Source organism: Aythya fuligula, chromosome 1 (assembly GCF_009819795.1).
Source record: "Aythya fuligula isolate bAytFul2 chromosome 1, bAytFul2.pri, whole genome shotgun sequence".
Taxonomy (NCBI): Eukaryota; Metazoa; Chordata; class Aves; order Anseriformes; family Anatidae; genus Aythya; species Aythya fuligula.
This window is the reverse complement of record NC_045559.1, coordinates 89,747,833-89,773,556: the sequence shown is the minus strand read 5'-3', so window position 1 is coordinate 89,773,556 and position 25,724 is coordinate 89,747,833. Positions and strand designations below refer to the sequence as shown.

General features: G+C 40.2%; 1 protein-coding gene across 1 annotated transcript; it reads left to right on the top strand.

Moving 5' to 3' along the window:
- The first annotated feature begins 528 nt into the window (after positions 1-528).
- TOMM70 (translocase of outer mitochondrial membrane 70) lies at positions 529-25,680 on the top strand. Its single transcript, XM_032193475.1, has 12 exons — positions 529-999; positions 11,158-11,331; positions 12,619-12,745; positions 14,864-14,973; positions 16,721-16,869; positions 17,815-18,022; positions 18,648-18,782; positions 19,934-20,041; positions 20,734-20,850; positions 22,474-22,571; positions 22,909-23,031; positions 23,502-25,680. The coding sequence occupies exons 1-12, from the start codon at positions 529-531 to the stop codon at positions 23,653-23,655; spliced, it is 1,974 nt and encodes a 657-aa protein (XP_032049366.1). The 3' UTR covers positions 23,656-25,680.
- The last annotated feature ends 44 nt before the right edge of the window (positions 25,681-25,724 follow it).

Sequence of the window (25,724 nt, the reverse complement as noted above, 5' to 3'; positions counted from 1 at the left end):
GGGCCGAAGCTCATGAAGGGACAGAACAGCAGGTTAAACTGGGCAAATTATCAGGGCTCCATAAGAGATGGAAAGAGCAGAAAATGAAAGAAGCTGCACTCTCTACAGTTGCACTAGCAAAACCTGTAGCGGTTAGGAGGTCAGGATGTCAAGGTGCGAGTGTCAGCAGCACTCAAGGCAACAACAAATTCACCTTGGCAGATTTTGATTGGGCTTCTGAAGTGTTTGCTTTGCAACATTACTGTTGTTTTTCTCTTCAGCGTGTTTCCCCCCCTCTTCATAGCAGTATGTAGCTGCGCTTACATTCAGATTTCCTTCCTGCCTATTAGGAAATTTGTAAGTATGAAGTGACTGGTGTAAGCTGAGTAGAAAAGAGGGCCAAAGACGGATGTTCTTTATTGACTGAGTGCTGTGGAGATAGATAAGTGGAGATGGAAATGAGAGTTCTCCCTTCCTGACAGGGATGTTAGGCTGGCATGGCCACGTGTGGGCACACCACACAACTACACTCCCAGTACTGTTCACTTCATGCTTCTCACGACTGACTCTCCCCACAAACTTGACGAAAACCAAACCCAGAGCCCCACTGCGTGGGGACCGGGCTCCTCCGTGCCGGCAGGCGGCGGTGCGGCGGGGAGCGGCGCGGAAGTGCGGGGTGCCCCGCGCTCTCCCGGCCTGCTCCGGGTGTCCGCTGACCCCGGCCCTCCCCGCCGGCCGTGCGAGCGCGTCATGGCCGCCTCGAAGCCCGTGGAGGCGGCGGGCGGCGGCGGCGGCGGCGGCTCGGGGCTGTCCCGCTGGCAGCTGGCGCTGGTGCTGGGGGCGCCCATGCTGCTGGGGGCCGGCGCGCTGTACCTCTGGGGGCGGCGGGCGGCACGCCGCGGCGGCAAGGGGGCGAGCGAGAGGAAGACCCCCGAGGGGCGGGCGAGCCCCGCGCCCGGAGCCTGCGGAGGAGGAGGAGGAGGGGGAGGGCAGCCCGATGGGCCCGGCCACCAGGAGACGGTGAGAGAGGGGATGGGGGATGGGGAATGGGGTGGGGGGTACGCGGGGCCTCGGGAGCCTGCAGGCGCTGCCCGAGCTCGGGGGGCAGCCCCCTAATCGCGTCCCTTGTCCTGGGTTTGCTGCCAGCAGTTAAAGTGTGCTCGGGCTTGAAAAGTGGCTGAAAGCATCCCGCCGGGAAGCGTGCCTCAGCCAGGTGAGGCTGAAACTGAGCATCGTGAGTCAGGGCTCAGCGATGCTGCTGAGAAATGGCCTTCTGTGGAGAAGACACGGTCAGAGTCCTTTAAAAATAAAACGTCTGCCATGAAAACGCAAAGCCTGTATCATTAAAGCAGCTGAAACTTCACAACAGACTTTGCCTAAATAGGGACACTTTCCAGTCTTAGGTTTATCCTGCTATAAATGACCTTCCTGAGAACTTCCAGGTGAAGCCGTCTCTACAAAACGTGAAGGGCAACATGGAAAACCAAAGTCCAGATCAGGTCCCTGATTCTCTTCAATATCCATCTGTGGAAAAATACCTCAAACGTGCACTTTCTGCACACCTGCAGCGACTGTCATGTTGTGCTGCTGAGGTGAGCTTACCACTGACAGGCACACGTAAAGTGTTAGGCTTGGCAGACTGGTTGGATGAGGAGCGCAATCGGTATTATTTTAATTGTGATGAAGTATGTGGGGTTTTTCCCAATGTTTATAGTGGTGTACTGAACCTAGTCTTAAACTTGGCTTACTGGAACCAGCTTTAAGCCATGTTGGCTATGATAACAAAATCCCATTGAGGTATTCCTGCATTTCCTTCTCTCATTCTTTTATGCTGCTTAGACTGCCTCCAGCTGTCTGTCAGACAACAGTTTAAACTTTTTGTCTGAAGTAATCGGGATTAAAAAAATAACTGTTTGGGAGATACGGGATGGTAGGTTTTAGCAAGATTAATGTTATGCAAGTGAGCATGCAGGCGGTGGTAGGAACAGGCATGGGAGTGGTGAGGAATGTGGCAACTTCATAGCTACTGAATCACAGATACCCTCAGGCATTGCTGGAACTGCAGTGAGCTGCAAAACCTATGCTGGACCTGGAGGCAGTGATTTGTTGTTAGTTCATGGACAGCAGTTCTGGGCAAGCAGCACAGGGAGGATGAAATCGAACTTTGTTTGCTGTGGTAGCTTTGCCTGGTGGCTGCAAACAACATCTGTCACCTTTATGGTGTTGCACTTGCTACACGTGAGCTCTGGGTTGCAGGCTGCTCATGCCCTTTATCTAGCTGCAGTGACTTTGCTGTTGCTAGCTCTGGATTTCTTGGATGTATTTCTGGATTGCAGTATTTGCAATTGAGTGGTTTACGGTCATTCTGTAGCTGAACTTGAAGCAAGAAGTAGCTTTTATATAGCACTTGATTTAAAACGTTTTGTGTCTAGCACTTTCAGATCACTCCCTAAGATAAATTACTGGTGGACTGTGCATCTAAGAGTAAGTATATGGTTGAATGGTATGATCCAGAATTCCTTGAAAAGTGTTGTTGCATACTGTAGTGATGGAAATTACTTGGCAAAGCAGTAGAAGATGGGATCAGATTTGCCAGATTATATGAGACAATAGAGTAGCTGGTCTAAGTATGGTTGCTATAGAGGAATTAACGTGGTTGCAGCATCCCTTTACGTGTCTGGGAAGGACTGACTTCCTGTTCCTCATATCCAAAGATGAGATGTTGTGTAGACATCATGTTTCCATACGTTTTTTTTTTGGTAGCTATAGATATTATTGATAAGACCCTTGATTCGAAACACAACCTTTGCAGATGCTTTTCTTGTTGACTACCTTCGCTGTAGTGCTCTGCCTTTCTACTATGATGAGGTGAATTTTTTAAACTCAGTCAGATTTCAAATGCAAATCTGCGTGGTGGTTAAGAGCCAGTAATTCATTTCACAACTTAAACACAACTGGGAGATCTTCTAGAAAACACAGTAATGGTCAATAATGGATGGGCTACCAGTAGCTGTGTTTATGTGTCAGGCAGCTAGTCTTTTACTTATGTTTTTAACATAGGATCTAACCATTACTTCCGAGTTTTCTGCGCGTCTCATTATATTAGCTCTTGCATGCATTTGAGCTGCTCTATTCACTGTTTCTGAAGACATGATCTGGATTTTTTTTTTTCTTTAAAAATTTCCAGGGTCTAAAATCTTCTTTGTTATTTATTCAGGCTTCTTACTATTTTGCATTCAGTTCAAGCTTTTCTTTTAGCTGCTGCAGAGGCCTCACATTTTCCCCCAGGCTGTATCTGCACTAGAGGAGTCTCCTGGCATAGATGTACTGGCTGACTGCGACTGACATTGTGTTGGCAGAAGCCCTTAGCACAGGTGTTAGGTCACGAAAAGCCAAACTACTCCTGAGATTGCTTCTTTTGTAAGCACAGCTCCTTAACGATATAGTGAACTGGCATTCTTGTACCAATTATGATTAAAAATGTATCTGTGGATGTCCTGATAAAGGTCGTGAAGTCATACTGTGTCTGTTCATTACAGAAGTTGTTGTCATTTCTTATTGTTTGAGTGGAATGTGTTTTAGCCACACAGTGACAACAATTGCTTTTTGTATGCTCTCTAGTTTGCGGTGAATATTGGTATAACTTAAACATGTTGGAGAATTAAACTGCTTTGAATTTATTATGTTAGTTTGTACCCAGTTGATTCGATTGTGTTTTTTACTTTTTCCATGGTAATTTAGCAAGTTTATGCCCTCCTTGTATGAGAGGAGCAAACAGTGGTTAGCCAGTGAGGTAATGCATTGGATGCTTCTGCGTTGTTTTTTTTCTCCTTAAGATCATTTCCTTAAGCAAGTCTGTCCTAGTCCGAATCTCCCCCATTAACTGTTGCATCAAGTTGCTGGGCTAACCCTGTGGCTGTGGCATTCCAGGAAGCATTGAGCCGACTGTTCAGTTGATTCTCTGGCACTGCGTACTGCAGACAAAGCTGGTTTGGTCTATGGCAGGGCTTTGCTGTTGTGCACTTCCTTGCTCAACATTTTCCTCTGAGCTGGGTGTACTCGCTTGAGCGTAGTGGTGGGTGAGCGTGGCCGAACTCACTGGCTTGTGCGATGTCACGTTTTCAGGATCAGCAGCCAGCTGGTGTGGCTTCTTTCCAGCATCTATTTTAATAGCATTTGCTGAATGTTACCTATCTCGGTGCAGAGGTGTTAAATCACTGCTTGAAAGAGTTGGAATTCTTTGTCTACGTGTGTTTATGTTGGCACTTATTCTGAATTAATCCAAGCAAAATACATAAAACGTCATTTCTGTTGTATTGTGCACCTGTTGCATAATAAATCTCATCAACCTGCTGTAAATTCTATGTTCCATGTCAGCTGGAGTGGACAGGTGTGGAAAACTCTTAGATATGTGTGTGAAAGTGGTAGAACAATTGCTAGACTCTTGGCAGCTTGTGCAGCTCACTTATTCATGGTAGGCGTGGATGACGCTCGTTTGAAAGGAAGGTGACTGCTGAAGAACACTGACAAATTGTACTGTAAACTTGGGCTTAATTATTTATAACACATCCTTGCTTGTGCTCTGAATTTCTATCTAAAACTTGTGGAAATAGTTCTTCTCCTGGTGGCTTTAGTGCTAAGGAGTGTCTTAAAACCATTTATACTCAGTTAATGCTTTTCAGTGTAGGTCCAAGATAAGACTTGAGGTGAATGTTAGTCAAAAAAAAAAGAAAAAAAAAAGGGTTATTCTGTACTAGTGAAAATAACACTTTTTTGATGCCTGATCTTATCAAAAGGGCCTCTTGGTCCTCTCATTTGGAGAGGAAGAAAGTGGTCTAGACCTCTAGGGCATCTTTGGAAGCTAGCAAATGAATATTGTCGGAAGCGATAGTCCCCCTCCGTGTCATCTGTCAGCCTAGGGCTTGTGCAAATCCTTTTCAGTCAAAAGAAAATGCTGGAACTCGCTGCTCGTGTTTCTGGTGTGAATCGCTGCTGTCGTTGGCTGGCAGCAAATTTCTTGTTTTGCTTTAAAAAACAATGTCCCTCAAAGACAAGATTCTAAACTTCTGCTTTGACCATGCTGGCGTTGCTGGAGGTTACTGCTCCTTATTCTTGCAGCTGCCAGCCTGTCCCTGTGAAGTGGCGGCTGTTTGCGTGCAGTTTCAGAACATTTTGTGCAGAGAGCACGTTTGCTGAGGTTAAAGTAATAGTTAACAAATTTTTGCCTGTGCTATCTGGTGTCTAGAAAGTTAGGAATCTGCTCATTTAGTTGCCTAGATCATTGAGTGCTTCTCAAATATACAAGTGTTCTTTGGCTTAAAGTCTAGGTTTCAAGACTTATTAGTGAACAGCTGCTAAAAGCAGTCCGAAATACTGAGATACTATTTTTTCAGGTAACTTCTGAGTTGCTAACAAATTTTGAAATGTTGTCAAGATTAGAAAAAAGCATGTATCTTCACTGAAAGGAATCTATTGAGTATATTGTAGTATAACCATTGTAGAGGCATAAATGGTGAGTGTCAGGATAGAGTAAACCATGATGCATGTCAAAAATCATCCTACTTTCAGCTATGATAGAAAATATTTATTATAGTTTTGGTTTGGCTATGTCAAACATCTGTTTGACAACTGGGTCTAAATATTAAAAAAAGAAAAAGAAAAAATTGAACCGTAGAGAAGTGTTAGCGAAAGTTGCTGAAATTGCTGCCTTTGTTTTGGCATCTGTAAAATACGCAAGACTCTTGTGATGATAGATGGGTTTTTTTAACACTTGCTGGTTTGCTCTGACCAACCAACCAGTCAGAACAGAGCCGGACTGTTCAGGTTTTACGTAATAAAAACAGTTCCATCTGTAGGAAATGAGCTCTCAACGTGAACATGGTTTTAAAGAAAAGTTAAAATAAAAGAAAAAATAAAATCCCCCTGTGGGCATTAAAGATGGAATCAAAGGGTGTTGTGTTTCTTTTTTCTTTTTTTTTTCCTCTGCAAATACATAATCAGAACTGGATGCCATGATATCCCAGGCTCCTTTATTGAAGAAAGCATGGAAAACAGACTTCTTTAATAGAAGGCTCTTTCTGCTCTGCTGGCTTCAGGTAGGGGTGATGTCCTCTGGTTTTGCAGTGTAAATACAGAAGTTCCTGCATTCCCAGCATCTGCAGTGCAAGTGTCAGAATCTCCTTGCTGATACAGTATTTGTGCCCTGGAAGTGTATCTTCTGTCCTTCCATGGGATGTCTGCCATAGAGTGTCACTGTTGTCATTGGTGGGAACGAAATAGAATTCCCTCCTTGTTAAGTTGGGATTAGAAAGAAATCTTTCTTGTGAGGAACTAAAGCTGCTCTTTGGAGGATAAAGGCTGTTGTAGATTGTACTTAAATGCAGACAAGTAAACTAGTCTTTAAAACTGTACTGGAATGCCATCATACAGCACAACAACTCTTTGGTGAACGCTTATCAGAATTAATCCAAAGCAAAGCAAGACAGAGAACTTCAAGAAGCCCTTCCTTTTGTGCTCAAGTAGTCAGAAAAACCTGTGGCGTGTTTCAGTGCTGTATTTATTTATGTTGCCTTGGCAGTCAATTGATTATGAACTTCTGTTCATTTTATTGAGCTGGTTTGCTTGTTGCACTGAGCCCTCAGGTTGTCATCTTCTAGTGAAAGGAAGTTCTTGGTCTGCATGGCCCTTCATTTTAGGGACAAATGATGTGCAGTGTGTCACACAGAATGTTACTGCAGTAACTGCAGTTGTCATGATCAGCTGAGTAGAAGCAGTGAAATTGGAAGATAGAACTGTTGCCTTCAAAAAGAAAAAAGTCCAAAAATACTTTCAGTCTATTGGAAAATAACATCTAGAATTGTTATGTGTGCAAGAAAACTGAGGGAGGTGGTTTTTTTCTGTTTACTTCTGGTGAGGTGCCATGAACTTTGCTTGCATGATCACTTTCTTATTTGTGCAAGCCTTCAATGTAGCAATTGAGAAGAAGGACTGAAAGGCTGACAAGCAGCAGCTTAAAAAAGTTGGAAAAAGTTCTTCAGTGTTAAATCTGAGGCTTGACAAGCTTTCAAAAACCGATCATTTGTTAGTAACTTTCATCTTCTTACTTGTGCATATGAAGTGATAATTTGTAATATCCAAAAAAAATAACAACACCCAAAGCAAATGAAGAGAAGCGTGGCATTTAGGTTTTCAGCGGTTTTTGGGCTTCATCAGGTTAACACTGTATATGTAACTTACCGTAATACTATACTGTAATGTAACTTACAAATTATTAAGCTTCTTTGAACAAAAGAAGCTGATTTTACTGATTATAAGAACTCTTTACGTTTCACAAAACTGAAATAAAAGAAATGTTGTGTTTTGTTTTTTTTTTTCCTCCCAGGCACATATCTAGGCAAAATTTTGTTCCATGACTTGTTCCATGACTTTGATAGGTATACCAAACCTATAAATGAATCCACTATTTTCTGCTATTTTTTCTATTGCAAATGAGTGATATAATTGGTGAGAAAATAAATTTCATTAGCATCGTTATTTAAAAAAAGAGAGTTGACATTAAAACTTGGCATTGCGCTTTATAAGCAACTTTGAGATGCAAATACACCATTTTCTTATTTTTAATGCACACTTCATACGGTCTGCATGGGATTTGTTTTTCACGGGGATGCGATGCTAAGCAACGTTTTTCATATAAGCCTTTATCAGAGTGGGTTTATTCATGATGCAGAACTGTATTGGCCTTTGCACTTAACACAACAGCCATTCAGAAAGGGTGTATTGCATGCATGTAGAGGACTGTAGCAGAATAGTGTGACAAAGATTGCAGAGATAAAACCATTCAAGAGTTAGGAGTCTTGTTTAAGACAGCATAAGAAAAACAGAGTTGATTTCCTTCTCACGTTGGCATTGCTTCTGACCGGGACCACAGGTCTGGATATTACAGCATGGCCCAGGTATCCTGTATGTTTTTCCTTTTGGTACCAAGTGACTTGGAACAGCACTGAACTTTGTAGGGTATTTCACAAAGATGTTTCTGTCATGGTTTGATGTAGAAACGCAGAAGGAAAAATTCAAGCTGACTTTCATGCATTTAATTTTGCCTGTTACGTGTATTAGTTAAAAGAGGAGCAAGTGGTGTTGTAGAAGGAGCCAAGTTTGTAACATACTTGAAGTAAATGGGAAGTAAAACCTTCCCTTCAGATTTGGGTTGAGTTTTGAAGTAACAATTTATCAAATACGCAGTTACTTGGCTCTCCCTAAAAGTTTTTGCTCACTGGTTCTGGTCTGTATCCATGCCATTAAATACCATATACAAAAAGGGGTGAAGCTGATCTTTTTATCAGTTTGAACTTAAATCATTAAAACAAAAATCTTGAGAGCAATGCAGATTATTTTGTTCTGTGAACAATGGAGATGATAGAGATGGCTTTGCTATAAGGCCGGTGACTGGTGAGGTCTGACCGAAGAGCTTTGCTGGCAGTAGGGATATTTAAGAAATATTCTCCCTTATATGGTTTCACTGGTAAGCCTCTCTTCAGGAGAATGCCTGTAGGGTAATTGTATTCCATTTGAACGTCTATTTTTATGTAGGAACCTAAATCTGGCACCCATTATCTGATTCTCTCATGCCATGATTGGAAACCAAGCCTTAGAAGAGGGGCCTGTAGAGCTATTTCTAGTCCCCCCAGGTTTTGTGTTTTAAAAATGAGTTAGATACTAAAAATGATCAGACTGGCATGTAACAAGCAGGCATGAAGGAAAGCAGGTTGTTGAAAAGACATTTTGAAGTTTGTCTTAAAGTTGTTTGGGTATAGCTGGATATGTTTGGATATATGCTGGCAGTGAATGAGAAAGGAGAGGAGACACCAGTGTAGTCAAAGAAGAGATAGAAGTGTTGTCAAAAAAGAGCATTTATGATTGCAAGCAAATCACTGAATCATTTAGGTTGGAAGAGACCTCCAGGATCACCTAGTCCAACCTCTAACCTAGCAATCCTAGCTGATCTTTGTGTGTGTGTGTGTGTGTGTGATTCAACAGGTGAGATGTAGTGAACCCTGCAGCTATTGCTCCAGGCATTACTGCTATCAGTTTTACACTTTCCTTCCTCAGAGAGGTCAGTAGAACAGCACGCATGTTCATACCTTTGTTCATTTCAGTCTGGTAGTTCAGCAGGAGCAGCCCCCAAAGTGATGATCACTGAAGCTAGACTGTGAAAGGAAGAGAACTTGAGAAGATGGGTGGTAGGATCTTGTCGTGGTTCCGCTCGAGTGGGCAGCCGAGCTCCACCACAGCCGCTCTCTCACTCCCCCTCCTCAAAGAGGAATGGGGAGAAAATATGTGAAAAGGGCTCAAGGATTGAGATAAGGACGAGAAAATCACGCAATAATTATTGTAACGGGCAAAACAGACTCGGCATAAGGAGATAGTAAGATTTATTGCCTACAACTAACAAGCGAGAGAAGTGAGAAAACAAAGGAAAAAAAAACCAAAAGCACCTTCCCCCCCATCCACCCCTTTTCCACCTCCTCCCCCCGAGCGGCGCAGGGGAACAGGGAATGGGGGTTATGGTCAGTCTACAGCACTTCTTCTCTGCCGCTCCTTCTCGGTCACTCTCGTCCCCTGTGCTGTGGGGTCCCACCCACGGGATGCAGTCCTTGATGAACTGATCCGGCGTGGGCTTCCCACAGGCAGCAGCTCATCCAGAACTGCTCCAGATATGGGTCCGTACCACGGGGTCCATCCCTCAGGAGAAAACTGCTCCAATCTGGCTCCCCTACGGGCAGCAGCTCCTGCCAGATCACCTGCTCCTGCATGGTCTCCTCTCCACGGGCTACAGGTCCGGCCCGGAATCTGCTCCGGCAGGGGTCTTCCACAGGCGGCAGCCTCCGTCGGTGCAGGGCCACCTGCTCCACCGTGGTCTCTTCCACGGGCTGCAGCGTGGAACCCTGCTCCACCGTGGTACTCCATGGGCTGCAGGGGGACATCCTGCTTCACCATGGTCCCCACCACAGGCCGCAGGGGCTTCTGCTCCGGCGCCTGGAGCACCTCTCCCCCTCCTTCTACACTGACCTTGGTGCAAAGCTGTTCTCTCACTCCTTTGACTCTCCCGGCTGCTGTGTGGCGCAGCGTTTTTTCCCTGTCTTAAATATGCTCTCACGGAGGCGCAAACAACATCGCTTATTGGCTCGGATCTGGAAAACGATGGGGCCCTTCCCAAACATGGGGCAGCTTCTAGATCTTTCTCACAGAAACCACCCCTATGGCCCCCTGCTACCAAAACCTTGCCACGTAAACCCACTACAGATCTTTAGCAGCTCCATAGGTCTTGAATGTGAGTCACAGCCCTTTGATTAAAGAGAGGCTTTTTACATCTGATTTCTCATAAACCACGTTCAATAACTGGTCTGTAAATCTAGGAGTTACATGCACATGTGACAATTCTGATTCTTCACACGTGCAGATGTTCAGCGAGCAGCACAGAACTTAAAGATTCATTTAGCAAGGTCACAGACCAGTTAGCAGTTTTCCTTCCTCTACTAAGAATGATAGACCATGATGGTTCAATGCTTTCTATCAGTGGATGGATGAGCAGGATGTGTGAAGCTGTAAGGGAGGTGGCTGTGAAGTTAATTAGCCTCATACACGGAAGGCAAAGCAGCTTGGCTTTTCCCTACAGGTTTTATTCATCTTGCTCAGTAAGTCTGTCTACAAAGAATTTCCCTTATTTAGTTCATATTCTTCTGAGTCAACTCTTTACTTACAGGCTGTATGTGTCTCAGTAGGAAACTTTTCCTACTTGAATTGCTTTGAAAGCTATGTTTACTTTGTGCATTTAGTCTTTGGAGAAATTACTATTTCAATATCAGTGAGAGATCTCCTTGGTTCTTCTGATCACCTTTCATCCGAGATTAAAACCTGCCTAGCTTTCCAAAGAGAAGTTACTGCATTGTTTAATACCATTGTAGTGAATCTTTTCAGAAGCTTGTCTGCTCTCTCGTACACTTGCAAAAGAAAATATTTTTTTTTCTCAGGAAATAGAAGGGGGGAGATTTTCCGAAGTCCGGTCTACAGCTTACCGCTCAGCTCTTTTTTATGTCTTTGAAGATGAGCCCTTAAGTGCATTGCTTGTGAGCAGTGAAGCTTTTCCCATTTGAACTGATCTATCACTTTCTTTTTCAGAGCCCTCTTGATAGAGCTCAAGCGGCCAAGAACAGAGGAAACAAATTTTTTAAAGCAGGAAAATACGAGCAAGCTATTCAGTGCTATACTGAGGCTATCAGCCTGTGCCCTCCTGAGAAAAACCTTGATCTGTCTACCTTCTATCAAAACAGAGCTGCTGCCTACGAACAACTGGTAAGATGTAATTATAAGTTTGTTCTAAAAAGTTGAATTTTAAGTTATGTATATTGTCATTTTTGTCTGAAAGATCTCAGATGTTGATATGGGCTGCTTCACAAGATACTACAGCTTGCAGCTATTTTTCAGTAGTTCATCACGCTTTTCCACATGTAACTAAAGCTATTTTCTGTTAACTGAGTTCATTTTATCTGTCTAACATAATTCTTAAGTGCCTCTCTCTTGTAAGATAAGGTTTTAATTTCTTATCCTTTGAAACAACTTTCTTGTACACGTTAGTTTAGTTTATCTTTGCAAGAGTGTTGCTTTAACTGTTGAGCAAAAAGCCAAAGGGTTGCTGCTTCAAAAATTAAAAAAAAAAAATCACAGAACTCCTACTAAAGCCTAAGACCTAAGTTTTGCACATGTGGAAGTAACATTTACTTGGTAGCTGTGCATACATGATGTTAGTTTTAGAAGTCAGCTTGTATTTTTTTGTGTTACTGTATCATTAGTGGTAAATTGCCGCAATACTGGCTTCTGTGGCAAAGTTGGTGAGCTGAATGGAAAAATTGGCTTCATGTAGTCTGAGGTATCAAGTGAGAGACTGATTCAAGAAATTGAGCCTTGAAAAAGGAGGGATAGAACAGTTCTAGTCTAAACAAGTACAGCTTATAACACTAATTCATGCTGTAATTAATGAATGCATAAAAAATATGGTTCCTCTTTTCCAGTTATTAGAAAAGTCTATTTCAATCACTATTTTTTCAGATAAATGGATTTTAGTTTTTAATAGCCTTGACCAGTTCTGTTCCTACATGATCATTTATCATTCCTTTATGGTAACAGTGTAGTGAATTGAAATAGCAATTATAAGAAGAAAAATAGAACACCACCAAATTAACAGTTTCAGCACTTAGATAAACTTGTTTGTTGGTTTTCATTATAATTTCGTCTGTCTTCTATTTTTTGTGTACCAGTCTTTCAGTCCCAACATTACCTCCTGCAAATATCTTTGCATCAACTCATTATCTTCTCCCGTATGCTTTGTACAAAAACTGTCTGGTTTCGTTTTTCTGTAGGAATTCCTTTTCTGTTTTGTGGCTCTTCTGGTGCAGGTGGCTTCCAGTGGCGCCTGGCAGTTTCTTACTGAGAAACTTAAAGAAATAGAAGCAAGCAGGTAGAACCAGAGCCCTGGGAACTGCAGCTACTGTTAGGTGGGCATGACCCTGGAGTTGGTAGTGGAAAGCTATTATCACGCAGCTGAGTAGGGCTTCTTTCATCATGTTGTTTTTCCACCCACAGCAAAAATGGACAGAAGTGGCACAAGACTGTACAAAGGCTGTTGAGCTTAATCCTAAATATGTAAAAGCTCTCTTCAGACGTGCAAAGGCTCACGAGAAACTAGACAATAAGAAGGAATGTTTAGAAGGTGAGTGTCTCTTGGCACATCGGAGATGATAACATTTCTGTAGTTTTTTACTTTTTGTAACTAGAGTAATACATAATTATTTGTTAAATGCCATTCATAGCTACTGCAAATACATTTTCTTCTATGTAAGAAGAAACCTTTTCTGCTTTTCAAGCTGTCATCAGCTTAGATCTGAAGTAGCTGTTGAGAAATTCTTCTTACTGTAGCCAATCAGCGTTTTCTCTTTCCAGGAAGCTCCTTACATGGTAAAGCAGAATTCATTTAAAATGCTGAGTAGATAACCTGGACAGCAATCATTCTAGTTCCATGCAGTACTAAAGATTCTTCTCTATTTGTTTTAGAGAAAAAGTAGTCTTCCAAAACCTAAGGTGTTTTTACAAGTGGAGATGTATGGTCAGGAACAAGAGTGTTACGGTCATTTAATGCATTTGACAGGTGTTAAAGGGAAGGCAGTTCCAGTAGCATTTCTTTCTGATGAATAACAGTTATGAATATTGGAACAGATTTAAATAAAAATCCTTTTTCATATTAACACTATGTATTTGGCAGAACCTACTGTGTCAAATCCCTGTAAATACTATTCTGCTGATGCAAGATTAAAAGGCAAATGAATTTTCAGCAGTGCTAATGCTCATTATCAAATAAGGACAGAAAACAAGGTAGAGTTCTGATGACTGGCAATTTCACTGTTAAAGATCAAATTAGTTTCATTAGGTGTAAAAATAGCGAAGAATTAGATCTGCTGAAGTAGAAAATAAATATAATTTTATTTATCTTCTGGCAAGATGCCTTCCTATCCCGTTGGACCATCATAACTAGAAATGTATGGCTTAGGTCATTCAATCTAGTCCTTTGCAATCACTCGTGGGCTACAGAAGAATCCATAGAATATTTACTGGATCTGCCAAGTGCTTGCTGCAGAACAGCTGCACATCCAGAGTCCTGTACTAATACCTAAACCTTATGAAGTTGAAATAAACGGACAGGGGATAAAAACCTCAGGAGCAATCAAATGGCCATCTCTAAGTGCCATGCCAATTTTTAAATGTAACTCCCTTTTGATGTTAAGTGGTGATGCTCATAGCAATTGTTTTCAACTTGTATTTGACTTTATTTTGTAATATGTTTCATATCTGAAAATTCTATGTGCTTTTTTCCTTTCCTCTGGATTGCAGCTGTTTTCTAATAAAATACTGTGTTTACCTGCCAACCATGTGTAGGCAATAAAATCCTTGGAAGTAGGGTATGTCCATGTAATGGAGGAAAAGCAAAAGCAAAACAAAAATTTGCCACCACCACCAGTAAAAACTCCCTCCAGTGATCCATAGAAGCATAATATGGGAAGATGTAGCTGCCTTACCGAAGCCTGGGCACTAGTTTACAGCTGCCTGCAGTGAGTAAAGCATTTCTGCCAGGCACTTAAGGTGGTAGAATATGGTACTGCTGCCATATACTCTTTCATGCTCTTTCTGGTTGTATTGTGTTTTCCAGGGACTCCTGTTTTTCTTGACCATGCCAGAGTTGTAGGGAATTGCTATGTGTAGCAATGTAGGATTACAGAAACTAGAGTAAAAATCCAGAGTATTGGATGGTGTTTGAATTTCAGGTCCAAACTGCTCATCTTCACTTTAATAACCTTACAATGACTTCATGGGAATGATATTTGAAGCCTTCTCCTAGATTTTGCTGCTTCTCCATTGATGTCACTGGAGTTTAAATAAAACGTGTTAGGACTTTTTATGTGCAGGTAACACAAACATAACTACTATCCGCTTAATAACTATCAAAGCTTTAAAATGTTGAAAGTCGCTGCTGGAGGTATGAATTTTTACTGTTCATCTAAGTGCATTTGTCTTTAGATGAAGACATGAAGATAAAAAAATAAAGGTTAATTGCTTTCATTCACTGTCATGAAGTCCTTTTAACACGAGATCATTTTGAATACCAATTTATGTCTTGGAAAACATGGTAAATACAACAAACAGGAAATTGAAGCTTTTATCAATTATAGGATGTGTGTTAGTTTGAGAGTAACTCATTGCTATTGTGGCACGCTTTTATGTATTCCAGTGACTATCGCAATTTGCCTTTAATCTTTTTTTTAATGGTGTTTCCTAGATGTCACTGCAGTCTGCATTTTAGAAGCCTTCCAAAACCAGCAAAGTATGTTATTAGCTGATAAAGTTCTCAAACTCCTTGGAAAAGAAAAGGCCAAAGAGAAGTACAAGGTAGGGCTTGTGATACTGCTTAGAAATTCTGATTTCACTGGACTGTTTAAATGTTGATTGTTGGCATTCTGTCAGCTGTTGTAAGTCAGTCACTGTCTGCTGAAGTGTAAAAATTGACATAAATGCTTTTGATGATGATGATGATTATTATTATTATTACAGAACTAGTGTTTTACTTCTGTTGTTTTCATTTGGGACCTAGCCAAACTTTTTGAAACCTCTGTAGGGAAGAAAAGCCTGTTTCTCGCCAATCAGATTGTTTCCCTTTAATACTCAAATTTATTATGACATTTAGGAGACCCAAAGTTGATGTGTTGCCTTACTTGGGGCTTTTCTGGGCTAGCAATATAATGGAAGCAGCATATGTTATCGCTGTAGTAGTCAAACGTTCATTTGTATATCAGGTGGAGTTCTGTGTGTTGAGATAAGAAGGTTTATAAATGTGTGAAAAAGATTGTGTTTGTTATATGATGACTAGCTTGAAGTGAGAAGGCTGATAGGGTTTTCACCCCTAGGTTATTCATAGCTTTATAAATAGAAATTTCATGCAGGAAAAAACATGTTGACAGTGGAATTCATGGGTTTTAAAAAGTGGCAAAATAATACTGTTTAAAACCAACCAACCAAAAAACAAAACAACAAACATAAGAAAAAATGATGCAGGGTGAAGTTTTGTCTTTTTATTTGCGGACAGGCTTCCTGATTCATCTTGAGAAATATGCCTTTATCTCCTAACTACTACAGATTATTTGTGACAGTCGTTGTCTGTTTCTGTTCAATTTCTGTAATTAGGTGCTCATACTTGTATTTTTCTATTTGGGCACTCAGATTTCTTTGCATAAATGTTGGGAAACTGCCAGCAGCGAGAGTTGTGGAAGTATAGAGATAGCCAGGAACAGACATTTTAAGTTACTCTGGGTTTACAAAATGTTGGGACAGGTATTAAAACATGCGTGCTTGTTATTTGTGACTGTGGTTTAAGTACTGAAATGCACAGTTGTTTTGAGAAGCTGATTTTCTTTCCTGTAGAAACTTACATAATTGTGTGGCATCGAGGTAACAAAAAATGAATCATGCTTTTAGTATGGTAAGCACCATAGAATAAGTGTGCTTCATACAGGCAGTATTATGATAGAACTTCATAGTGAAATTGGGAAGAGTGTGTTCGGACTTCTTTTGCAGGAAAGATTGAATTGTAATTCTCTTGTGCAAGAAACTTTTTATGGTTGTACAAAGGATTTTACACTTGAAAGTTGTTACTTCTCACGCTTCAAGGAAAATGTTTGGTGTCTGGGCCAAGCTCAGGAGTTACGATATTGTCTCACTAGTCTTCATTGCAATGATAGCAGCTTCTCTTAGGCAAATTGCCATTCTGAATCTAATTGAATTTAGGCTTATGCTTAAATTACCAGCTTTCATTTTTCACAAGATTTATGTGCACACACACTGGAATGTGTTACGATGTTGTAAGAGTCCTTATTTCTGGCCATACATGTAGAAAGATGCCTTTTTTCTTTTTTTTACTCTTAAATATATTCACTTGATTTCCGCTTGTGATGCATGTTAAATTTTGATCTGAAGCTTAAATAATCCCTAAATGTCAAAAATAACAAACAATCAAATGAAATAGTGTAAAGTCATAACTTGGTTATTTCCTGATTATTTTTTTTATAATCATGTTTATCCATTTCCACATTTACTATCTGATTTTACTATCTAATGACTTGAAATTACTTTTCTCTTTCAGAATCGTGAGCCTCTGATGCCCTCACCACAGTTCATTAAATCCTACTTCAGTTCTTTCACAGATGATATCATCTCCCAACCTTTGCTTAAGGGTGAGAAATCAGATGAAGATAAGGATAAGGAAGGAGAGGCTTCCGAAGTAAAAGAAAAGTGAGTATACAGTACAGTTAGGGATTATTTGGTGTTGGAATTAAGTTTTTAGTGGTTTTCACGTTCTGTTCAGTGCAAATTGCGGTTTTACAGTACTTGCCATGAGATATCATGTGGTAATAATGTAAACATATGATTTACATTATTTTGAATAATAATAAATTTAATGACAAAATCAATAAAGAAAAAATACTTCTTAAAATATTACAGAATAAATAATATATCAGTATTACAAAGGAAACTTTTATTAAGACTGACTGACTGGTTCCAATCTGTAGGTGGCTTTAATCCACTAAGCAAAGTGAATAAAGTACAAGATTGGACAATAGGCCGACTATTTGCTACAGTACTATGGTATGGCTTATGAGATGGAAGGATTAGAGAGTGCTGAATGATACTCCTGGCAAAAGAAATGTTTTATGTTGAAGAAGAGCTTCCAAGGAAGAAAGCAAGTTAGTCTTCACTGAATCCAGGACATTTAGCTGAGAACAAGGCAGTACTATCAGCAATTTTTGATCTGAAATCCTTTCTTCCACATGCAATCTGCACATTGCTTGGTGCAATATTTAATTTTTGTGAACTGGAATACCATCCCACCCCTTTTGTTTTAAAGCAGAGATTATTGCTGTCCTTAATGTGAAAAACATGCAAGGGACATTGAAATCATGGAAAACATCCAAATCATTCAAATGAAACTAAGTTCAAGAGGTGAAAAACAAAACAAAACATAACACCTTATTTCTTTCCAATGTTATTTGGGCATGCATGTCTATTTTTTTTTTTTCAGTCAGTGATGGTTCTGTTGAGGAATATTTGCAACTTTAATTGCAATGCTAGTGTTGTAGCTCAGTATAGCAAAAAGTTAGTGTTTGTTAAGTTTTAAAGAAAAGCCTTAATTGCAAATACAATGTTCAGTGAATACAACTGTTCTTACATCATTTACAGCTCTGGCTATTTGAGAGCAAAACAATATATGGAAGAAGAGAACTATGACAAAATTATCAGTGAGAGCACAAAAGAAATTGAAGCAAAGGGAAAATACATGGCAGAAGCATTGCTTCTGCGAGCTACTTTCTACTTACTTATTGGCAATGCAAATGCTGCCAAACCAGACCTAGATCAGGTCATCAGCATGGAAGATGCAAATGTGAAGGTAAGAATTTGTCACAGATGGACTGTAGTGTGGGTTGAGAAAACATGTAAGTTAGATGATAAACTTATGTTTATCATTATTATGTTTATGTTAAGTTAGATGATAAGTATAGTTCAGAGATGTTTTTTTTTTCCAAATTTTGAGGTACTTTAATGGAAATGGTCTATTTTCTTTTACTGTTTTGTAAAATAATTTTTTCAAAGGATTGTGTATATCAAGCATCTGTGCTAAGTCATAAAAATGAAAGAACAGAGAAAGTTGAATCAATTAGAGGCTTATGGAATCTGAAAAATCAGTTCATAAATAAGAGGGAAAACATTAACTGCACTTGCATATTTAATGGTTGCTAAAATACTTGTGTATTTGTATGTGTAGGGAAACTGTCTTCTAAAGAATTTGGGTGGGGGGTGAAGATCCACACAGATGAAAGCATAATTTCAAACATTTGAAATTAGGCAAGGGAATCAACTGATTTAGACTTCATATGAAATTTATTCATGCTTAGAATACCATATGTCAATAGGGGAAAGTAGCCAAATGAAAAATTTAGTGTAATTATAACAAAGTCCTGAATTGGGAGACATATTGAAGTGGCTAATACTTCTTTGAACTTGTCTTTTTACAGCTCCGAGCTAATGCTCTGATCAAACGAGGAAGTATGTATATGCAGCAGCAGCAACCCGCACTGTCCACTCAAGACTTTAACATGGCTGCTGATATCGATCCTCAAAATGCAGATGTTTACCACCATCGAGGACAAGTAAGAAACATCAGAGATTTTGTCCCTATACAAGAAAGTTTCAGTGTATGCTAAAATAAAAGTAAAGCACGGTACAACAGTTTATACCGTTTGTGGCAGAAACAGGGGAAGTCCTCCTTTGGAATTGCTGAGGAATAAATACACGGTGAAATTTTCAGGTTCAGGTCAGGCAGAAACAGCAAATTTCTGTTGCTATCGGAGACATTGCAGAGTGACAAAGGTTCAGCCCTCTGTCAATAGGAACTCTAATTTAAAAGTATTAAGGCTTATATACATTTACAGAGCAGTATCTACATAGGAGGAAACTACGTGACAGAAAATAGAACCGTGTGTTCCTGCTAACTCACAATCTGCAGCCTAAACAGGCGTCTGTTCAGCTCATCCCTCTCCCACTTGTGATGCTGCTGTGTCCTTTAGTAATTCGTAGGCCTGAAGAGGCCTGCTTCCACTGGGCTGTAATATGAAAAGTGCTGGAAGGAAAAGGAGACGTTGCCATATGGAGATATGCTAAGTTGTATTTTGTAGGGAAGACTTGCACAGATCAAGTGCCTCTCTCCATGAATTTATTAGATCTCTTTAGTGCTCAGAAATAAGAACAGTGTTATTTATTAATTAAGGGGGATGAAAGTTTTCTGCAGACTGAAAATGAGTATTTTAAAGTAACTTCACAGTAAAGTAAGATGGCAAAGTAAGTTCCATTTTTGTGGAAGAATTAGACTGTCCTAAAAAAAACAAACAAACAAACAAAAAAACCTGAAATGCCAGTTGGGAGAGCCAGAATGTTTCAACATCCAAATAGTCCATAGGCATTAACTACAGTAAGGCAAAGTGACTTGAGAAAATACGACATAGTTTTGGAGACTGTACGTTAAGCTGAAGCAATAATGGAAACCCAGTATTCTCTAAATTGCAAACATCCTCAATTCCTACATATGGATGCTGCCTTTTTATGTATGAAACTGAAGTTTTAATAGTAGATCTGTTGTTTTATGGCAGTGATTTTCTTTTTTAGTTGTGGATTTTGTAAGTTTCTAGATACTTCTAAAACTGAATTGTGGACAATACGAGTAACTGATGCTAACCGAATTATCACTTAAGTGTTTGAAGCACAGATTAAATGCAGAAATAGGATTTTCTTTCATTCTGGTTAGCTGAAAATCCTGCTTGACCAAATTGAGGAGGCTGTGGAAGACTTTGATGAATGTATCCGATTACGACCCGATTCTGCCTTGGCTCAAGCACAGAAATGTTTTGCACTGGTAGGTAACTTGCTGGCTTTGTCTGTGTGCTCTTTGTTTTTAAAGAGATGTTGAAAACATACCTTGTTTCTCTGCTGTCTTCCCATTTCATGGAAGAGTATTGCAACAAACATCTCAATCTCTTCTAGTAATAAGGTAGAGAAATAATGCAACAAGAGATGCTTCATTTGGAGCATGGGTTTACTATTATTTTGCAGTGCTCATTATTTAACAGTAGGTCATCTTTCCTGTTACGTGGTAGAGGAGCACAAATTTTCACTCTAATTATATGACACAAAGCTTCATTTAAATCAATTTTAACGTTGTGTAAAATATACATCCTCAAGAAATTGAAAACAAACTTATTTCAAGCTACTGCAGTGGCTCTGTATGCAGGAACCTCCTGTGGAAAACTTTGCATGTGAGCAAGGAACAGTTCTGAGCCTGGGATTTTCTAGGCTTTTGAAATGGAGGGAGGCTTTTGGTAACTCTCAGGCCTTATGGCTTCCCTCTCTGTCATCCTTTTTTCTCTACTAGCCTACTCTACCAAGGACTTAAAACACATGTTTGGGTCCTAAAACCAGGTCGGGTAGGGTGTCACCTTCTGGAACTTGTAATTATTATGACACATGCTGGGGAAATGGGTAGGTCTAAAGAGCCATATTTTTCTTTTCTTGTTTAATTTTGCCTTTTCTTTTTTTTTTCTCGAATAGTATCGCCAAGCCTATACAGGAAATAATCCTTTGCCTGTGCAGGTAGCCATGAAAGGCTTTGAAGATGTCATTAAAAAGTTTCCAAAGTGTGCTGAAGGCTATGCTCTCTATGCTCAGGTACCTGCATTTTACTGTTCCTTAATAAATGTTGCAACATCAGGGAGTGTGTATGCGATTTGGGAGTCAAATCTGTGGAATTAAAGTAATGGTTTGATTCTGACAAATGACATTCTCTGGTCAAGTTTAGTACAGATGTTTAAAATACATATGTAACAGAGAATGCCATTTCTTCTTTAAGAAAATGTGTTGCTAATTCTAGTAGAATTATAGAATCGTTTAGGTTGGAGAAGACCTCTAAGATCATCTAGTCCACTGCCAAGCCCACCATTAAACCATGCCACTCACTCAGTTCTACATCTACATGTTTTTTGAAGACCTCCAGGGATGGTGACTCAAGCACTTCCCTGGGCAGCCTGTTCCAATACTTCACAACCCTTTCAGTGAAGAAATTTCTCCTAATATCCAGCCTAAACCTCCCCTGCGCAACTTAAGCTGGATTTAACTCCATTCACCACAACTCTTTGGGCCTGGTCACTCAGCCAGTTTTTACCCAATGAAACGTGCACCCATCCAAGCCATGAGCTGCCAGTTTCTACAGGAGAATGCTTTTGGAAATAGTGTCAAAAGCCTTACTGAAGTCTGCATAGACCACATCCACACTTTTCCTCATCCAGTGAGCATATTGCCTTGTTGTAGAAAGAGATCAGGTTCATCAAGCAGAACCTGCCTTTGATAAACCCATGCTGACTGGGCCTGGTTGCCCTGTAGGTGCTGCGTGATGGCACTTGAGATAATCTGCTCCACGAGCTTCCCTGGCACCAAGGTCAGACTGACAGCCTGTAGTTTCCCAGATCCTCCATCCCGCACTTCCTGTAGGTGGGCGTCACATTTGCTAGCTGCCAGTTGACTGGGACCTCCCCTGATAGGCAGGACTGCTGATAAATGATGGAAAGTGAGCACTTCTTCTAGCTCCCTCAGTGCACTTGGATAGATCCCATCAGGCCCCCAGAGACTTGCATACATCTTAAGTGTTTTAGCAGGTTGTTAGCCATTTTCGTGCAGATTTTGAGGGCTTCATTTTGCTCCCTGTCTCTATCTACCAGCTCAGGGGAATGGGTGCCTGGAGAACAGCTGATCTTGCTGCTAAAGACTGAGGCAAAGAAGACATTAAGTACTTCAGCCTTTTCCTCATCTCATGTCACTGTGTTTCCCCTCACATCCAACAAAGGATGGAGATTCTCCATCAGTAGAATCAGATGTTCTGTTTCAAAGTCGGGAAGCAATATGGAATGTTTTCTTTTGATTCCTTTTGATCAGACAAAAAAACTGAAGCAGAAACATTTAAAAAAGAAGAAGTTGAGAGTTGCACTTGGTGTATGTGGTGGGTTTTTATGTATGTGGTGGGTTTTTTTACTTGCAGTATTCTTAACTTGTTACTCGGGGATCTGCCATTACAGATGGTCCTGTGATCAGTAATTTTTGCACCTAAAACCTAGCGGCTTTCTTCTAAAAAGCCTTGATTTTGAAACTTAATTGTGGTAACTGGTGTGCTTGGCCTACTCTCTGGTGAGAGAGCTATATCCGATCTTACATCATCAATATCATTTCAATTAGAATCAACCTAGCACAGGGTGCATGTCCTGGCTGCATATTGATATACAGGTTTCTCTTTTGATGCAGGCACTAACTGATCAACAGCAGTTTGGCAAGGCTGATGAAATGTATGATAAATGCATTGATCTCGAGCCAGACAATGCCACAACATATGTTCATAAAGGGTAAGTATTGAGTTCTGGTGAATGAATGCAAATGGAAGGTAGGTGCTTGGAAGTTTACCCAGGAGAAGTAACTTTGCAAAAATAGCTTAGTGCTGCTAAATGCATTTCTACAATTTCTCTTGATGTCTAAACAGTAAATAAGACTCTAGCCTCAGTAAATTTTCATTAGTGTTTGTTCCTAATTGATCATTTGCTTGAAGTGTATCTGACTCATACCATAGCCTCATCCTAAAGTCTACCATGTCCCACCCTTAAACCATTTGGGATCTTTTTGTGCTTACTTGATCTGGGTTTTGGGGAGTATGTGTCTGTTCAAAATTTTATCTTTCCTTTGCAGTTTACTTCAGCTTCAGTGGAAGCAAGATTTAGACAAAGGTTTAGAACTCATAAGCAAGGCCATTGAAATTGATAACAAATGTGATTTTGCATATGAAACCATGGGAACGATTGAAGTGCAAAGGTAATTGAAGTACAGTGTTAAGAATTCTAAGTTACTTTTGAAATTACAGCAGACCTTTAGATGTCCCCATGGATCTTAAACCTTTCCTAAGATGATCTCCCTGGTGCGGTGGGAGGCCAACTCTTAGCTGTTGTCATGACTGCTGTTCTGTAACTCGTAGGGAAGGGAAAGCCTTCCTTTTATCTATGGCATAATTCTGCTTTATGATTCAGCCACCTTTGTACTGGACAACATGTAGATGAGTGTATGGGTGTTTAAATATATCCCTTCTGGATTTAAAATAACTTCATTGAACCTTATTGGGCTCAACGTGTATCTAGTGTTGTCCTTAAACATATCTTAATGGACCATTTGTACTGAGAAAACTGACCTATACACCCAAACCTACTGTTTGGGTTTAAAAAAAGTGCTGCAGAGGTGCAAAGATTGATTTGTTGGTATTCATTGGACGATGTTTTGCTTTATTTCAGGGGTAATCTAGATAAAGCCATTGAAATGTTCAACAAAGCTATCAACCTGGCCAAATCCGAAATGGAGATGGCCCACCTCTACTCACTCTGTGATGCTGCCTATGCCCAGACAGAAGTTGCAAAGAAGTATGGATTGAAACCACCGACACTGTAAAAACAACAAAAAAACATAAAACAAGAGGAGGAAATGACCTTCTAAAGTGAAGTTGCCCACTTCAGCCCTAAAGATGCTGTTGCAAACCATGTTGAATGGTGGAACTTAGTTTTTTCCCGTTCGTGGTGTTGTCATTTGCTACATCCGTTAAATGTTTAGGTGTTGTGGGAGTGGTTGTTCAAGGAAGTATGCAGTGTTGCATCTTGTTCCTTCTGCAGCAAAAAAAGACCTTAAGGTGTGTTAAGGGAAATAATGTTGCAGGGGAACAACTGGAAGATATTTTGGCCATGCAAATAAAAACTTTACATTGGTTCATTTTGGGTGATTACGTTGTGGGCAATTTTTGCTTTACCAAACAATATTACAGCATGTTTTTGTTTTTTTTTTTCCCTTGTTGATTTTAAAGGTAATATTAGTCAGTGCTGTAAAATAGATTTCTCTTTTATATGCAATTAATCCTTGAGGGTTGATTTTAATTTTGCAAAAGGAAAAAAAATAATTTACAAACTGTTTAATAATAGGGATTTTTTTTAAAGTCAGTAGCTGTGAAGAGAATCCTGTAAATATATGCAAGCATGCACAATCTTCCCTTAAAGCCCTTCCCACCCTCTGCATAACTACTTAGAAACGGTCCTGTGGCAGCTATTAGGGAATTAATTTGATAGTTCTTATCCTCACCCTGGAAAAAGCCCTAGTGTACTGTGTAGGAGAGCTAGTACTAAGGTTGTTGGGGGAGAGAGGTTAGGTGATGCTGCTTCAGTGTGGATTTTACTGGAAGAAAGGCCATGTTCTCATGCAGCAGTCCTTACTTGAATGTCACAGGAAATTGTTCTGGAAGGTTCTGAGAGACTTTCAAGAACAGAAAGCACTGCTGGGAGTAGAGCTGCCAAGGTAAGGTCATGCTTGCGTATAATCTTTGTAATCTCTGTCTGTTGCTGAAATGTAACAGTTAATAGACTGTCTAAATTCTCTTCTTCATTCTCTAGAGACTTCTGTGTTTTGATCTAGTCCTTGTAATAGCCCTCTGCAGGATTAAGTGAGATAAAGAACAAAGCATAGGCTAAAACTTCAAATAATGGATTAGAATCTTTATTGGTTTCCTTGTTGTTCAGGCCCTGGATTGCCCAAGATTACAGATAGTGTAGAAAGGAAGCAACTGGTCTGCACGTAGCACATTGGCAAGTTATTGAATACTGGTATAAACAGTCTTCCTTTAACTAGGAACTTCACAGAGGGCTTCTCTGCTGCTTTGGGTTGATCTTTTTGGTATTGAAGGCAGTCCATTGTGCCTCTCCCTGGACTGATGTGGCTGGATAAACTTCACGCAAATTCTTAACTGATGTTGCTTAATTCACCATACACTGATTTGGGCTTCTTCCCATCTTAAAATCATAGATTTCCTTGTGCTGATTTTTCTAATGTTTTTCACCTCCTAAAGAAATGAACCAACCTGTGATCAAACTGTCTTGTTTTCTACTTGTGACGCTACGTAGCAGCAGCTTGTATTTTCAGCTTGACCATCATTTCTCCCAGGAAATAAATTGAGAATGAAAATGGTAAGCAGTAGACACGGAGATTGAATCCTTTTATTTTAGCTAGCATAGTAGGGAGATCTGAAATTGTAGTGTTGGTATAGAGTTGAAAGTACTTGCAGCTGCTAAGGGTATTGCACGTAACAAGTGTCAAATGTCTTCTGGAACTTCCAATCTCTGCATCAGTTACCCGAGAACAAAAATATGCCAGGCTGACTGATGTGTCCTATTTTCCTGAGGAGTTTTTATTCGCATGGCCTTATCTACATTGGCATTTTCTCCTCTTCACCCTACCTTACCCCATTCCTGCCCCCACCAAATCAATTAAGGGAAAAAAGCATGTGCTGTCAAATACTAGCATTCCAAATCATCACAGACTCTTGCCTGTTCTTGAACTAGTTTGAAACTGCACTGAAAGGATGCATTGTCTGTAATTTTTTGTAAATGATGTATCACCTGTAAACTGAAAAAAAATAAATATTACCTTCAAGTACTTCTCTCTGAGATGTATAAGAACAGGTTTTGATGAAAGTGTTC

Excerpts from the sequence above, each read along its gene's own strand:
- TOMM70 (XM_032193475.1), top strand. The coding sequence starts at position 529 with ATGCTTCTCACGACTGACTCTCCCCACAAACTTGACGAAAACCAAACC. Across the intron at positions 18,783-19,933 it reads TTTACCACCATCGAGGACAA|CTGAAAATCCTGCTTGACCA; the intron begins GTAAGAAACATC and ends CATTCTGGTTAG. Across the intron at positions 20,042-20,733 it reads CACAGAAATGTTTTGCACTG|TATCGCCAAGCCTATACAGG; the intron begins GTAGGTAACTTG and ends TTTCTCGAATAG.